A 16,232-nucleotide genomic window follows, 5' to 3' on the forward strand; every position below is an offset into this window, starting at 1 on the left:
GGCGGTAGCAGAAGTTCAGTATTCACTGAACCTGCGTGACAGCAATACCATTCTCTGCTTTCCCAAGGCAATAATCTAGCCCCATGGCAGGACAGGTAACCGCGCAGCTGCCCCCGCGCAGGGCAGATGACCGCAGGGTAAAGCAGAGGCCCCGACCCTTAGAATAAACCGGATACTGCTGGCCTCCTGGCAGCGGGCACACACACCAAGGTACGTTTCTCTCAGAAGACGATGACAATAAAAATTAGCATAACGCTCGTGAGCAGAAACGCTTTTGGACTCGGTCTCGGCGGCGAGCAGGGCGGGTTTCCCTCCCTCTTCAGGAGGCAGGGGCAGCCAAGGCCTCGGCGGGGCCCCGCAGCACCGTCCCGGGAACGGGCACCCAGCGGCGGGGCGGGAGGCCGCCGGCCCTGGCCCTGGCCCCGGCGGCAGCGCGGAGCGGCCTCAGGAGCCCCCGAGGGCCTGAGGCGAGGGACGACGCCGCGGGCGCCTCCCCGGGGGGCCTCGGCGTCAGGGTCAGGGCCGGGGCCGCCCTCACGGGGCCCGCAGCCCGCCCGGGCCGGGCCGCCCCCTCGCCCGGAAGCCGGCAGCGGCGGGAGAGTCGCTCCCACCTGCGCACACCCGCTCCCAGAGGCCCGGCGCCCGCCCGCCCGCCGCCGCCATGTCGCGCCGCGTTGCCGCAGCAACCGCTCCGCCAGTGCCGGGCGCGGGGCGGGCGCGGCCGCGTTCCCCTTCCGGGGCGGCGGGGCGGCCGGCGCTGCACGTGGGCCGCGGCAGGTAAACGGCGGCAGGGCGGCCTGAGGGGACGGGGAGGCCCGAGGGGACGGGACGGGGTGGCCCAGGCGCCGCCGGAGCGCTGGCGGGGGGGCGGCGGGCCGAGCTGGGCGGTAACGAGGTGTTGCCACCGCCCTCCGCTCCTTCCGCGTAGCGGGGGCAGGAGGGGAGCGGGATGTGGGGTGACTCCCCCCGCCCCGCGGGTCCCCTGAAATCGGGCTCAGCCGGCGGGTCCGGCGCCATCCCGGGGCGCAGGGGTGGCCTGTGGGCAGGCCTGGGCAGCCCCGGGCCCGGCTCCCACGGAGCAAGGGCGAGAGAAGCGGGGGGCGGTCCCGCACCTCTCCTGGCTTGGTTTGAAAGCCCTGATCGTCAGATAACAGATATATTATGATCTACTTAGATTTTTTTTTAAAGGATTTTGACAGGATGCCTTCCAAGCTGGACTTAAAACAAATCCTGTGGATTAGTTATTGATTAAAAGATGAGAAACCAAGTAGGAATAGGTTTCCCAGCAAAGGGAGGGAGTGTCACCAGATGGGTCCCAAAGGCTTCTCTGCTGTAACCTGCTCATAAGCATAAATGTCCTGAGAAATGAAACAGATAGCAAGGACGAGAAGTTGCAAGCAGAAGCAAATTCAAAGTGATAACTAAGGTGCCTTGAGAGGATCTTGTCATGCTAAGTGGGCAGTAAAGTGATGTGAAGTTCAGTGTTAAGTAAGTGGAAAGTCACACATATGTGCGAAGCCACCTTAACTATTCATATATATAAATCAATAAGTATGTTTTGCCATTTAGGAAAGATTTTTAGAGGGTAGATATTTCTGTGAAAATGTCATGCTCAGCAGCTGTGAAAAAGACAAATAGAAAGTTACAGACTACAACAGCACTAAAGAACAAGACAAAAAAAATCACTCCTTGACCATTCCGGTAGACTATATTTTCAGTCCTGCATGCAGTTCTGGTTCCCTCCATTGTGGAAAGCAGATTATGAAATTGGAAAATGAGTTCTGAGGACAATGAGAGATATGGAATGGTTTCAGAATAAAGGAAAACCAAATAGACTAGGACTTGCGCCATCTTGTTGAAGCAGTGCATTAACATCTTCATTTCATTTTTTTAGGATGGTAATTAAGAAAAAGAGAAAAGAAGTTCATGAGGAACCTGTACAGAAGAAGAAAAAGGTGAAAACTGATAGTACTCAGACTATCATTAAAATGAAGAAAGATGTTGAAACTGTCATTAAAATTGAGGATGATGACAAGCTTGAGACAAAAACAAAGGTGAGGAAAAAGGAAAATTTAACTTGTAAATGTTTAGACCAATTAGAACTGAAGAATAGTAAGAAGAAAAACAAGAAAAAGAAAGTAGGCTCTGAATTACTGAAAGAAGCACATTCAGAAAGCTTTGTGAATGTGGAAGGCCATCTGAATTCAGAACCTCAAGAAGTATTAGAGGAACAAATTAAAATTCTCAAAAAGAAGAAAAAAAAAGTCCAATGTCATTCCTTCTTATCGTTGGAGAATAATCAGAATACTGCTTTGAATTTGGAATTGGACTGTAAAGTAACGAGGAAAAAGAAGAAGAAAAACATTTTTCCATTAGAGGACATGCAGGAGAGTGAACAGTCTGGAAAAGTTTGTAAAAACCCACACGAAGAAGTTTTTATGGGCCAAAAGCATGGAACAAATATTATCCAGAATGATGGGGAGAGTTATGTGAGAAGAAAGAAGAGGAAGAAAAAGAAAGTTAAATCCAGCTCCTTTTTACCACTAGCAGATAATTGGGACAACATCTGTGAAGTTCCTGATAGCCCCATTGCATTAAGTGACTTCAGAAAAAGGCAAAGAAGGAATTCCCAGAAACTTACATTGACAAATAGAGAGGAAGAGAACACTGCTGATAACTCTGGAAATATCAGAGAGACCAAGAGGAAGAAGAAGAGAAGCAAAGATGTTTCTTCCTTAACATGTGAAGGTAATCAAGACTACAGTCACAGAATTCTTGATAAGCATCTCCTAGGACAGCACAAAGTTGAGTCTGAGGAAAAAGAGCTTTCTCGAAAAAAAAGCAGGAAAAATGTCAAGCATAATAATGAAGTCATCAAGAAGAAAAAGAAAAAGAAGATTCAGAAAGAGGAGGAGGAAACAACATATTCAAAAGCTTCTTTAAACGATGACAGTGCATCTAAAAGCCAAAAGATAACACAACTAGAAAGCAATGAAAAGAACAAAGAGAGCGAAATGAAGAGAGCTGACTGTGTCACGGGGGATGTTGTAGATAGGGTATTATGCAATAGTAATCATATGCTCTGTGACAGAAAAAGGAAAAAAAGCAACAAAGAAGTACCAAAGGACTTTGCTGAAGAACCAGTTTCAAAAGCAAATAGAAAACAGAAAAAGATCAAAAGAGAAGACATGGGAAATGAGGCACCGGTAAGTTGTAAAGAAGAGGGTATCTTTGCACCTCCTGCTAGGGAATTGAAAGCTTTTTAGGCAGTCCTGTTTTGCTGGCTGTTCTGCCTGATCAGACCCTTAGGTTACATTTAGGTCAATAGGGGTCTCCTCCGGGTTTTGAGAAGCAGGATCAGCTGATCTATTGATTTCAGTGTGTAATAGTTGTGAAACACAGGGATGTATTTTTTAATGCCTACTGCATCTAGTGTTTCAGTTGTGAAAATGTAAGTATTAAACTAACAGCAAGTCTTGGCACAAAAAGGAAACTAGTATGTATAGTCATATTCTTCTATCCCTCCTTCAGTTGCTCTTAGCAAAGTGGCAACAGTCCTATAAAATAGGATTTTGATACCATGCCATTCAACCTGAGCAGGTTGGTAACTGGCAGCATGAGTTCGTCTGTGTTTGTTAGACTTTTCCTGAGGCTTTTGCTGCTGTTGGTGCTGGAATTGTGTAGTGTTAGAACCAAGGGGGAAATTTAGCCAAAATCTGTTGTTGAACTTGGGCAAAACTTTAGAGAAAATTCTAAGATTCTTAAGTGTAGACTAGGCCTAGAGCATTGATGTATAAATAATGATAGAATAATGCTAGCAAACAACCTAAACACAAATTCTTAATTAAAAAATGAATCTATGCAAGAAAATAAGTAGGCAAGAGCTATGTAAATTATATCTGAAGATATCCAGGCTGTCTGTTAAAGGAAATCCCATCAGAGAATCTTGCAGTACTGCCATTTCTGAGTTGAAACAAATGTGGAGAAGAACTGATGAAAGATTTGAAATAGGGAGGTTTCTTCTTTGATTATTTTTTTTAATAGACGATTAAGATCAGGTTTTATGGCTTTAACTTTTTTAAAAAACTTTCTTTTTTTTTATCTGATTAGGATCATATTTTAAAGCTATTTAAGTGCCTGAAGTTAGTACCTACATGCCTAACCTCTGTTGGTATCATTGGGAATTAAGCTGTGAGATGCTCAGAAATTCAGTAGGTACCTGTATTTTTAGCTGCTTAAACAGTTTTGAAAACAGCACATTGCAAGTCATTAGGAGCTTGTTTTTATTTTTGTAGGTAACAGGGAAATGGCACTCCACTTGCTTTTTATCAAGAACTTTGAATGCTTGGCTTGTTTAAAAGTCAAGCACTAGTTAATAAAGCATCACTGCAGGTTTTTGCCAACCAGAGCTAGAGCGGACCGTAGCACTTGCTGCCTCTCAGGCACACTTCACGATGTGCTTTGCTTTGTTATGCACTCATATATGCAGTGTCTTCATGTTCTGTGGAAACCTGGCAGCTTTCTGGTGTCTGGTGCTAATAAATATAGATTTATATTAGCAGGCTCTTCAGCCTTCATGAAGACCCAGATACAGGCTTTTTCCACAAGTGTTTGTGTTGAGAGTGTGTATGGTCATTAGGTGAGCAGATGCTTGAGTCACTTTATTTAGGTTTCTGTTTTTGACCTTTCAAAGGACAAGGTGGTTTCATTGCTGGGATACATTTTCTAATTAAATTGACATTGCCTTTTTGGATTCTTGCAGCTGCTCACGTTCTGTGGAGGCAAGATAAGCCTAACAATGACAAGTAAACTTGCATGACCAATTACAATGGAAAACACAGCAAACGTCTTGCAGACAATTGAGAAGGCTGCAGGGTGATGGATGTTTGCTTTCTCTTTCCCATATTCAGCGCTGTCGTTTAATAATAAAAGTACTTCAGAGAAATTCTCCTGAAGATTGACAAGTCTGGGTAAATCAGTTCTAGAGATATCTAGTTCCCACCAAGCCAAAAGACACTGTTGCAATAAATGTTAACATCCATCTTGCATTTAATTGTGCCACAGTCCTGAAACATTTTCTAGTCTATAGTGTGTCACGTGTACTGCTGCATGCCTTGAAAGATCTTGTGTTGGGATTGTGCAGCAAAAGAGGAAGTTTTAAAGACAATGTGGAGTGATACCCACTTCATGTCAGTGATTGATATTTTTCCTGTTGGATGCCCTTACAGTCAACTTGGGCAGGGTGAGGAGCAGTGAGGACTCGGTAGTTCTTTGAAGTTGTTTGCCTGCAGACAGCAGAAGCCTACCATGTGTGAATGTGCTCCCCTTCCATGAAGTTGGGGGAAGATTGGCACACCTCCAGAGGGGGTAACTTGCCACACAGTAGCCTTCAGCGGGTCAGCGATGTGCTGTGAATTAGCAGGGATGGGGGTGCACCCTTCCTCCTTGTCTGCCACTTAACCTTCCAGCTAAAAAGAAAATAATGTTGCAGCTGTTTGCAGAATTCTGTCAGGACAGTTTTCCTGTTTGTTTTAATAGATCTGAAAAGACAGTACCAGGCCATCTAGAAGTAAATTGGTTTGGGGTTTTTTTTTTTCTTTTCATCTAAGAGAATGAGCTCTCCTTATTGCAGACATTGCATTCTTAATGGTGCATGTGCTTGTGTGTGTGAAATTAATGTATAAAAGACTTCGGAAAATGAAGTGAATCATTCATGGCTTTAAATAAAACTGTAAACTCTCAAAAAAGTAACAGCAGCTTCTGCTGACAGAAGTATGTTACAAATCTTTTCCTTGTCTTGGTGTTCCCTGGCTATTTCATGCTTGGATTATTATATTACCAGTATCAATAGATCTTCCCTTTGGCCACCTTCTCCAGGCTGGTCTAAAGCTTATGGCTCTAATTTACCACTATCCTGGACTTATTACTTATCCTGTTACACTGGATGCCCAAAAATCTGATCCTTATTACAAATTTGGAAAAGAAAGGCTGAGGACAGTGATCTAGAAGCACCAGCAAAAGCTGCTGACAAGCTGCACTTTGTGGCGGAGTTATCAGTATGTGGCTGCTTGTGGGCTCTGCCACGGATTTACCTCCTGCCATTCTGCCCGTCCATTCCTGCCGTAGCCGCTCTGTCTCTTCACATCAGCTACCTGTTCCTCACTCTCAAACGCGTTCCTGGCGTTTCCTGCCATTGTAGGACACATTTTATGTATGTGCCACACCTCTCCCTGTGCTCTTTGCAGACTGGAAGCTCCTTAGGGCCCATCATCTACTCTGCATTTGTACAAGACAGAGCACAACACAGCTGCCTCTCAGTTGTTTTTTTGGGGGGGTGTTGTTGTTTGGTTTGTTTTTTGAAGTGGCTAGTGGGGTCAACATGCCTCAAGCTTGTCCTGTGCCTTCAGAGGGGCCATTATTTTACCATCAATTTAAATTTTTTTTCTACTTTCACTCTTTCTGTCCCTTATTTCAAGTATACATTTACATTTTTATGAAATGATGGTGTCTACAAACATTACTGTATGTGCCAGTGATGTTGGCAGGCCAAATTTAAGGTGCGAATTAAAAAAATTCCCTTATCCTCTGTGTTAAAAAAAGGATCTCTTCCTTGGTGAAAAAGTCCATAGAAAGATGTAGGTTTAATTGGCATTTCCAGCTTAGATCTGTTTCTTCTTGCCCCAGAACAGTACTACTGTATCGCTTAGTGTTTTTACTACTTTCATGGTCAGAGCTGTATAAATTCTAATTGAACAGATAAAAATATTCATCGAAGCTTTTTCCTGTTTTATAGGAACATGCAGATGATGTAACTATTGTGCAGGAAAAAAAAGGAAACTGCGACGAAGTTAACATAGACAAGGTATGCTTTGTCTTAATTGTGTAAGATTTAAAGCAAGTCAGCATTTAATGTATGCATAGAATCTGTAATAAAAGACCTGCTTTGTTGTTTGTCTATGCCAAGATTTCTCTAAATAGAGCTCTGCTTAAAATGTGCTTTACCTTCCATGGGTTAAGTCCGAAATGTACAGCTCCAGTCAATGTGAGACACTTCTAAGGAGCTTACTGGGTTCAGTACAGGTTTCTCTGTCTCTCACCAGTGTTGTCAGGTTCAGTGTAGCTGTTCCCCGCAGTTAGATTAAGCGGGTCTGATACAGCAAAATGTTAATTTAAAATACCACTAGAAAAGTGACAGTTGCTGTGTTGAGCGTGTGAAAGGATCACACGCAACTTTTTAATTAGTCTCACACAATTCTGAAGATAACTAATTATTTTACTCTTCCCTTATCTTTTCATTATGAATTAAATCGTCATTTAACACACAGAAGATGTTGTCTTGTGCTGTTTTTTCTGCATACTAGGTGAGGCGGCAGGCTTTGCAAGAAGAAATCGATAGAGAATCTGGCAAAACTAAGGTTTTCAGTCCCAAAGTGCAACAGGTATGTATGAACTTAGACCTTGATATGATGGAAATACTGTGTCACAGAGCAAGTTCCTGAAAAAGGCACTGCACACTCTTTTTGTATGTGGCTCAGGTACACGGCTTGGCCCAATAGTTTTCCTTCTGACTAAATTTAAGGTCATGCTATAGGACAAGTTAGTACAATCCCAAGAGTGTCTGGGGCCTGACCAGTGAACTCCAGCAGCAGTTGGCCGTGTACAGTGCTCTTAATTCCCATCATCGGTCCTTAAAAGCAACATTTTCTCTGGTTCTTCTGGAGAATGAGCTCGGATAAATTGCTACAGAAGCATTTTCTTCTTACTGTGAAATAGAAGTAATTCTAGGCTATGGGTAGAGCAGTCACTGAGTTGTATCTGAATTGTTATCTGGAAGGTTTTCAGACATTCAGAAACGGGTGCACATGGAAAGGTAGAAGGGATGACGACTGATAATGCATGTCTGTGATACTTACAGTCAGTTCTCTCCTAACTTCTACATCTTTCCTCCACCTCTTTGAAAGATGATTCTTTGTTCTTTGCTTTTGCATCCTACTCAGCCTGACTGCTGACAGATTTACAGTAAGGTAGTGGAAACTGTTGCAGTAGCGTTTAGCAGGGGTAGGAAGAGTCAGGAGAGAAAGCTTTGCTCGTAATTCTGGATTCTTAGTTGTTTCACAAGACTGCCAGTATGCCTAGAGAGTTGGCATATACCTCAAAATATGCCAGAAACAACTGTAGGTTTTTACATAGTGGGAGGCAGACTGCAACAGCTCTGGAACTGCAGCTATCTAATAGTCTCTGAAGTCATTGAGAAAAATTACATCCTTGGCAGGGGATCTCAGTTCTTTGGTGCTGATCTGTCTCTGTTTAGTAGTATGCAAAAGAATAGAAGCTATGAAAAGTAATTCAGCAGCTTCACAAAGAGTGAGCTGGAAATGCTGCAGCAAAAGCTACGTGTAGTGCCTGCCAGCAATTCACTTTAAAAAAATTACAGGGTTTGACAAGCCATAATTATTTTTGCATCTGTGCAGATGTCTCCCGTTCCGAAGGGAGGACATGTATTTATGTGCATGTGTCTGTGTCGCAGACCTGGGCTTAGCAACCTGTCTTTGAGCAAGGTAAAAGTACTGAAGTATTATGGACAGCTTTCTTTTAATAGCAGGTATTCTGGTCTGTGATAGTGAATGATACTCCAGCCTTGCATTTTTTAAACTTTAAAAACCTGCTACAGCTTGCCTGCAATATTGTGTAGCATGCTGTGTGTCATGTTGGCTGTCTAGTGGAGAATGACTGTTTCATGCAAGCTACAACTGTTCAGTTGGAAGGATTTCAGGCTAACATAAACACACCACTAAATTCACGGTTTTTCCTTTGATGTAGCCAGCTCAGCCTACTTAATTAATGATGAAACATTCTTTCATTTAATATCACCCCCAACTTTAAAGAAAAAATTGAGAGTAGCAACCCTGCCAAAAATAGTTATAAATGACTGCCTTGCTCCTAGCTATAGCTCAGCAGTCAAATAAGATCCTTAGATAATGAAGCCCATTCTTAGGTAAGCCAAAAAGTTCATAAACTTTGTAAATCATATGATGTATCTTGAGTTCTCTACAAACAGCTGCATTCTGATTTTACTTGGACGTTGCCTGTATTCTGAGAAAGGAGCCAGTATCTCCAGACTGTAAAAAAATCCTGAAGGAGTGAACTAGTTCAAAGAATACAGTGAAAGGTGAATAGAGCAAATAAAAAAAAATACAGCCAACTGCGAGGGAGGGGAGGCTTTAAGAGTACTATATTTAGTCCTGTTGGATAAGGGTATGGCCTCAGTTTTTGCACCCTTGCACTATTAGTGGTAATTAGTGGGATGGGAATGCAAGTGAAAAGTGTATGAGCCCAACTGAACACGGTCTCCAAAACTGACATGACAAAGCACTGCTGAAAACAACAGCTACCTTACTAGGCAATAGGAAAAGATGACTGTACAAAGTGACAGAGTGAAAGAGGATTAAGTCTGACAGTTGTCTTATTCTCAGAGAAATGACTGGACAATATTTGGCTCTTTGAGCCAGGTAACTATTACTGAGAGCAGAAAAGCCAAGATTCCTAAAGACAGAGGGAAAGGAGATTCTGAAAGTGCATTAAACCCTATCTACAGGTTAAATTAACTGAAATGCTAATGAAGATGCACTCAGACAGGGTTATGTCATTCTTGTAGCATGTCCTTCAAGAGGTACTACCCATGGAATGACTGCTTCCCAGCTTTGTCAGCCCTGTCAGGTTGTTGGAGCTGGCTCTGTTCTTGTGGTACACTGCCAGAAATTGTCTTCCCTGGTCTTGGTATTATTTAATTTTAGCCTTAACCTTGTTTTGCTTCACAGGATACAAAGTTTGGACAGTGGACTACAGCTGCTTTTCAAAGTCCTGAGGAAGAAAGGAAGTTTTTTAGACTGATGGGTGGCTTTAAGAAGGGCTCTGTGCCTATGCAAAATCTCTCAGCAACTACGAACAAACCAAACATGGCTCTGAACAGGGAAGGGCAGGAGAAGTTACAGCAGGCTCTGAAGATGGAATTTGATAAAGCAATGGACTTGAAGCAACATAAAGGAATTGGTCTTGGATTTCAACCTGCTGCCAACAAAAAAGTATACATAGACAAATATACATCTAGATCTATAAAATTTGAAGATTAAAACTCAAGTAATAAAAGGAATGAAAATTCAGCAGGCAAATTTCTTTTTGCTTTCCACATCTTGAAATAAAATACAAAATGTTTAAGAAATTTGATTTATGAGGCACTTTTAGTACACATTTTCAACTATGTGCAACAGATTATGTGGAGCTGGGTCCTCACTTCAGCTAACAGTAAGTTTTTTAAATCTTTACAATGTTCTCTACAAGGCAAGAGACAGTTTTCTTCAAAGATTGAAGATATCTGGGCAATGTCTGCAACAAGTTGAAACTTAGTAATTTTTTTTTTAAACGCTGATTTAATAAACTTATTTTTAGCTACATCTTAGTGATTCAAGAGGATTTTAAGTGTTCTGTAAAACTCACGTTTTTACACTGAGTGATGGCATTTTACTTTGAAGAAACTACTGGTATGCCTACAGATTTGATGAGGGGAGAGTTTTAACTCAGTAGTTTCTTAAATATTAGCATCTTCAGTATGAAAATAGTGTTGAACATCCTCTATATTTTAACTATGCTCTGGCAGTTGGATTTTCAAGCAGCAGCTGTTATCTGTAAATGAAGGTGGATAGTAGTGCCAAATATATGGATATAGACTTCCTAAATTGTAGAAGACAGTCTAATATTGGGTTCATTACACATCAGTCTGAATGAAATTTCTAACCTTTGGATTTTCAGACAACCTGCACTTTCACTGACTTTTTAGTAAGAGTACAAAATATGAGACTGCATTTGTGTTCAGGATTCAAGGGTCCAAAGCAGTCTATTAGTGTCTTGCTTGAAGTTACCAGAAGAGTGAAAAGCTGTCATGTATTTTATTACTGGCTGTGCCATTTGTTATGGGAGAGTGTTAAGTTTTAGTGTAGCTCTGATTTTTAAGCAGAACAAGGTGACCACCTCTTCTGTCCATGCCTGCTGTAGTGTAATAGTGACCAACTTTCAGGGGAACCCCAGGCCCCCAGAATTAGGTTACTATCTCTGCTTGCCCAGATCATTGTTTTTCTGACTGATTTCCTAATCCTTTTTGATAACATCATGCCAGCTGAACTACTGAATTTCTTGCTCTTTTGAGGCAACTGCACTTTCCACAATACTTTTCTCCAGTGGGTCCATCTACCTGAAAGCAGCTGCCTCCAGCAGAAAATACACTTAACAAAACAGCAGTTGATTCCAGTGCATTTTGGGCAATTCCTGAGGGCAAGTGAAAATTATGCAGAGGCTCCAGTTTAAAGGGTTGCCATGAATCCATTCCCATACCTGGGAAGAAGGAGATGCTGAATCACTTCCTGCAGGGTCTGAACTGGGTTTTGAGGAAACCATCTCCTTTGAAGTATCATTCAAAACCACCACTACCTCAAGGTGAGTCTGTTTTCCACCAGTGCTTTCAAATCTCAGTGACTGGCTTCAGCTGGCCCTTCTAGGCTTCAGCTGCTGCTTTACTCAAATTAAGGTAGTGGAGGTTCTGTTTTCTGATTTAAGACAAATGCTGAATGCAGGCACTCAGCTACTTGCCTGGAAAAAAAAAAAGTTGAAGGAACAGGTAGGAAAACATCAACTAGTGACTTCATTTGAGAGGAGAGAAACAGCATGTACAGCTTTCTGCTGCCGCGTCAGTCTGGGATGGGGAGTAACTGGTCTTGCACTGCCACTGACAAAGATGCTGAAGGTGGTACAGTCACAGCCTTGCTTTGGATAAGGACTCTTTTCCCATCTACAATTGCATAATGTATACCAGTGTGTTGCCCAGCTATAGCTTTGGGTATGGCCTGGCACCTTGCTCTTGATAATAATACGCACATGAAAATGTTGTAGTTTGGAAAATAAGACACATACTTGGGGCTGTCAGCTTTTTTCAAGCAGACAAACTTGGTCTGGGCCTGTATATTTGCTATATACAGAAGAACGAGGAGGTCTGTACTAAGTAGAGTGCTTTAACTAAAGTTAATTTTGCTCTAACACAGAAGTAAGCCAGAAGCAGTTTATTAGAGTAGTTGTGTTAGCTTCTAAGCTAGATGTTCGGAGTTTGCTCCTAACCAGAGATTTCTGCCTGTTGTTGAGCTATTTTTGCACTAATAAAAACAGTAGTAAAACATTTGAAAACATTTCTCATGGCAGTCTTGCATCCATAAAAAAACCAAAGTTATACTGTGCTTAAAAGACAACACACAAAAATCAGTGCCTGCATGGGGAAGAGGAACATTTGGGGCATCTGTATGCCTGCTGTAAGAGTTTCCATTTTACAGAATCTGGAACAATTCCATGCTGGGTTTAGAGCAGTACATTTGCCCCCAGAGGGCAATTTCTGCCATACCACAGCTGCTTAGCATGACCCACTTGGCAGTTTAGAGAGCTCAGAGTTTAATCCCACTTAACCATGAACTGGGTTACGTTTCCAAGCCCAACAGGAAGAATCATCTACATGCTCTTGAGAGTTGTTTGGTGCAGCTGCAGCACAAAGGAAAGCTAAATTAAAGTGGGACATCATAACACATACAGTACTATAATTTCACTATCTATGTTCACTTTATACAGAAGTATTTAAAAGTCAGTATAACTAAAATAGCCACGTGCTAAAGGTTGAAAAGGTTCTGCATCAAGTTGATACCACTTCATAATTATCTTGTATTCCTGCAGTTTTACTCGCTTACATATATAGTCTGTACCAGGACTAGTTCAGTTCTTTACAACCTTAACACAAAATACGTATTTTGGATGTACCTGCTTCAATAATCACTGAGGAGATGGAAAAACATGCACCAAGAATGGCTTAATAATTTGGGTGGTGTTTATTATCAGCTTGCTAATTCCTTAAATACATGGTTCTAGCAACACCGATTACTTGTTTAGCCTTAACAAAATAAAACATTTTTGTGCAAAAATATATCTTCATATCTATATAAGGATTTAGCTCATTAAAATACTCACCACTAAGCAGAAGCAGCAATAGATGTGAGTTCTCAACATGGTTCCTTACCATGGGACAGAAGCCACGAGAGTGAAATTTTATTAATGTAATGAATGTAATGTGATGTAATTAGTAATGAAATCCCACAAGGGTAAGGTGATAAATTTGTACACACAAAGAAACTCTCCCAGAACAAACGGATGAACTGCAAATTGTTTTATTCAGTGATAGTGTACTTGGCAAATATAGAGTACTTTGCATACATTTCTATTTTCCTTTGCAGACAGCACTTAAAGATTTCCTTCCATTTTACCAAACACCACTGAACTAAAATGAAAGCATAAACGTGTCTGTGAAAATGTATTGTAGAAATTAGAACAGTAACACCTCAGCCATTTTTCTTTGGAACTGACCAAACAAATGTTGGCAGCATCCCAAAGCAGAAAGACGACTTAGTAGGATTATTATATTGAAATGCTGCTTTCTACACAGGAGAAAGACTGTTCTGCAAGTGGGATGAAGTTTGGAGGCTATGAATCGATCCACGCAGGTTATCTTCTTCATTTGTTGCTAAAATGACAACAGATTAGATTTCAAAAGGCTTTTTCAACCATAGAGGTTCGAAATGTCCTTTACTGAATCTAAATCAGCATTTAAAATAAGAATATAGTGGTAAAACTGGAGAAAGAAATTCAGGTAAAATTATTGCACTCAGAACAGTTTTACCTTTACCTGTCCAAGTAAATCTGTCACACTAAGTAAAATAAAAATACACTGAACTTCTCCAGTCAGAATGTAGATCAGTGAGCTCCATGCTCTCTTGTACAGATGGCCCCGTGGAAGAGGCATTCATCAGGTCCTGGACTGCAGGGGAAGCCGAAGGGCCAAGTCTGTGAAGTGACTCATTTCAGGTTGGTTGCTTCGCCTCTTGATATATTCTAGCGTTTTCACCTGGGTACGAAATGAAAGATATTTTGAGATTATTATTGGTTTTACCTTTTTTCGTTTCATAGGCCATCATTTAATCTATGTGAAGGTGTTTTAACAGACACGATTTTCCCTAAATTTTACTAGCTACATGAGCACTTGCATTTCTTACTCCAGAGCTTGTTATAATGTATATATCAATGCCCACTTTCCAAGTTTACCATGCAGTTCCTCCACTAAATAAAAATGCTGTATTTTTCTTAAAGATAGCTTTTTGTATTAAAAAAAAAGTTATAATACCTAACATTTCCAGGTTCCTTAATGTATGAAATACGCTAGAAAGATACAGACCACCTGAAATAAGAGAAGCTGCTTACTAATTAAGAAACATTTTAAAAATAGAGGGGGTTTTAAGCTCATTTAATTTTAAGAGAACAACTTGTAAAGAGGTTTATTCATATCAAGAAAATGTTACCTTTTACCAAATGAGGAGTTGAAAAAGATCTTAAGAACTAAAATGTCTCTGAATTATCTGTTTTCCTTACCATAGTCCTGGTGTCAGCGAAGCCATGTTTCTGAGCAAGATTCCAGAGATTGACTGAAAGCTGGTTTAGTTTATTGTTTCGTAGATCCCCATGAGCTAGAATAGTGTTAAAGAAATAGAGTGCCAACTGGCTTTGTCGCTTTAGTGTCTATAAAGGAAAAAAAATTTCCTCTATTAACATGTAGTCAACCCAGAATACCCAGCATTACCTCACCAGGTTCTCTGAACTCTTAGAAGTGCAAGGGGCAGATACTTGTATTGTAATACACAGCAATAATTACAGACACAAGAATAGGGATATAGTTCTCATGTTCCATTCAAAATGCAACGAGTTGTGATAATATAGTCATGAATCAACCTAAGTTGCTGTAAATAAAATAATTACACAAGACTCCTACATCTCATACCACTTTGGCACAGCACAGTATGTAGCTCTGACACATTTTTAACCAAGACTCCCTACAATTGCATGGAAATCACCCTCCCACCACCCAACATTGCACTTGTATCACCATAGCTATATATTTTTTAGAGAGACCACTATCATCAGTCTAGATTAATGCAACTTCAGGCTTTTTCCAGCAGGCTAGTCTACTTTTATTTATTTAACCAAAGATGTTTTTTCCCTGCTATTCTTTCAGTGAAACTTCAGTGACACCAACATATTTGCACCATATTTGCAGCTACTTTCCCTAAAATTACTGAGGAGGACCCATGGTTCATGGTAATCTACCACGGAGGAGCACCATGCCCTTCAGCCTCTGTGGAGGAGTTCGGGGGCAGACAATCCTGCACTAAGCTTACAGGGTGCTACCACCCTGATTTGGGGTGAGTGGAAAACAAAAATAATTAAAATGCTATTGCAGATTCCTACAGAATAAGTTTTAAAAGGCTAAAAGGATGAATTATTATTGGATGCATCTGAGATGTAGTATTTGTTTATACTGCTTTGCTGCAGCTGTCCTTTGGTTTTTGCTCAAGGAAGACCACTGATAAAAGCATAGCTCCATCTTACACGGAAACCACAGCAGAAGAGTAGTAAAAACAAAACTGTCAGCTGAGCATCTCGATTAATGAACTTAATACTTCACTTCAGCCCTCTCAGTTCAGTATGTGCTGGAATAGCTAATACACAGTGTTCAGAGATGAAGTTACAGGAAGAACGAGGCAGAGATTGGGGTAAGAGGAGTGTAGTGATCTCCAACTTGTGTGCTCCTGACACAATACCAGTGCAGCCACACCACCTCTGCCCTTTCTCTAAGGGACCAAAAGTAAATTAATTTCCCTTCTCAGTGCAGCAGAAGAGATGGTCAGATGCTATTAATCAAAGAAATGCAACACACTGAGCTATTGGTCCTCCAGATAAAAATGCAAAAGGAGAAAGCCATGCCATTAAAGAATTAGCTAACTAGAAAAGAGGACACGGTATGCCCCGAACTAGAAGCATCAAACTGCTACTGTACATATGTGACACACAGAGTAGACCTGTACATGCAGAGAAAACCTGGTGCATCAGAAACAGTGCACCTGCACACCTGCATGCGTGCATATGCAATGCCCAGAGCTTCTCAAGGCTCCAGGACTTCTCAAAGCACTGTTAATTACATGAAACTACCAAGAAGACAGCTCTTCCAGTAACAGTTCTCTACATTAGCAATTTTCATCCCAGTAGCTCCCTACAGCCGTTATTTTGAGAGCATTGAACTGTACTCCCTGCCAGGTAAAGAA

At 41.4% G+C, this 16,232-nt stretch overlaps 3 protein-coding genes across 12 annotated transcripts in view; 1 reads left to right on the plus strand and 2 right to left on the minus strand.

Moving 5' to 3' along the window:
- The window catches only part of IQCK (IQ motif containing K), a 45,600-nt gene extending 44,843 nt beyond the window's left edge, over window positions 1–757 (minus strand). For 2 of the 4 annotated variants that reach the window (XM_074919592.1, XM_074919590.1), the window contains exon 1: window positions 612–757. In XM_074919592.1, the coding sequence (XP_074775693.1) occupies window positions 612–663 (52 nt within the window). In that variant the 5' untranslated portion in view covers window positions 664–757. Of the gene's footprint in view, window positions 1–48; window positions 148–206; window positions 592–611 lie in introns of those variants that run through there. The other 2 variants (XM_074919595.1, XM_074919591.1) reach the window with 2 other exon arrangements.
- KNOP1 (lysine rich nucleolar protein 1) lies at window positions 103–13,124 on the plus strand. 2 transcript variants are annotated; one of them, XM_074919580.1, is made up of 5 exons: window positions 103–210; window positions 1,895–3,206; window positions 6,794–6,862; window positions 7,362–7,439; window positions 9,819–13,124. In XM_074919580.1, the coding sequence occupies exons 2-5, from the start codon at window positions 1,896–1,898 to the stop codon at window positions 10,128–10,130; spliced, it is 1,770 nt and encodes a 589-aa protein (XP_074775681.1). In that variant the 5' UTR covers window positions 103–210; window position 1,895; the 3' UTR covers window positions 10,131–13,124. The 2 variants fall into 2 exon arrangements, with proteins under 2 accessions (XP_074775681.1, XP_074775680.1); XM_074919579.1 differs by lacking the exon at window positions 103–210 and adding an exon at window positions 642–777.
- Window positions 13,125–13,234: 110 nt separating this feature from the next.
- Window positions 13,235–16,232, minus strand: part of VPS35L (VPS35 endosomal protein sorting factor like) — a 58,954-nt gene continuing 55,956 nt past the window's right edge. For all 6 annotated transcript variants that reach the window (XM_074919573.1, XM_074919578.1, XM_074919577.1 and 3 more), the window contains 2 exons: window positions 14,506–14,652; window positions 13,235–13,984 (listed from right to left, as the gene is read on the minus strand). In XM_074919573.1, the coding sequence (XP_074775674.1) occupies window positions 13,886–13,984; window positions 14,506–14,652 (246 nt within the window). In that variant the 3' untranslated portion in view covers window positions 13,235–13,885. The remainder of the gene's footprint in view (window positions 13,985–14,505; window positions 14,653–16,232) is intronic.

Source organism: Athene noctua, chromosome 15, assembly GCF_965140245.1.
Source record: "Athene noctua chromosome 15, bAthNoc1.hap1.1, whole genome shotgun sequence".
Taxonomy (NCBI): domain Eukaryota; kingdom Metazoa; phylum Chordata; class Aves; order Strigiformes; family Strigidae; genus Athene; species Athene noctua.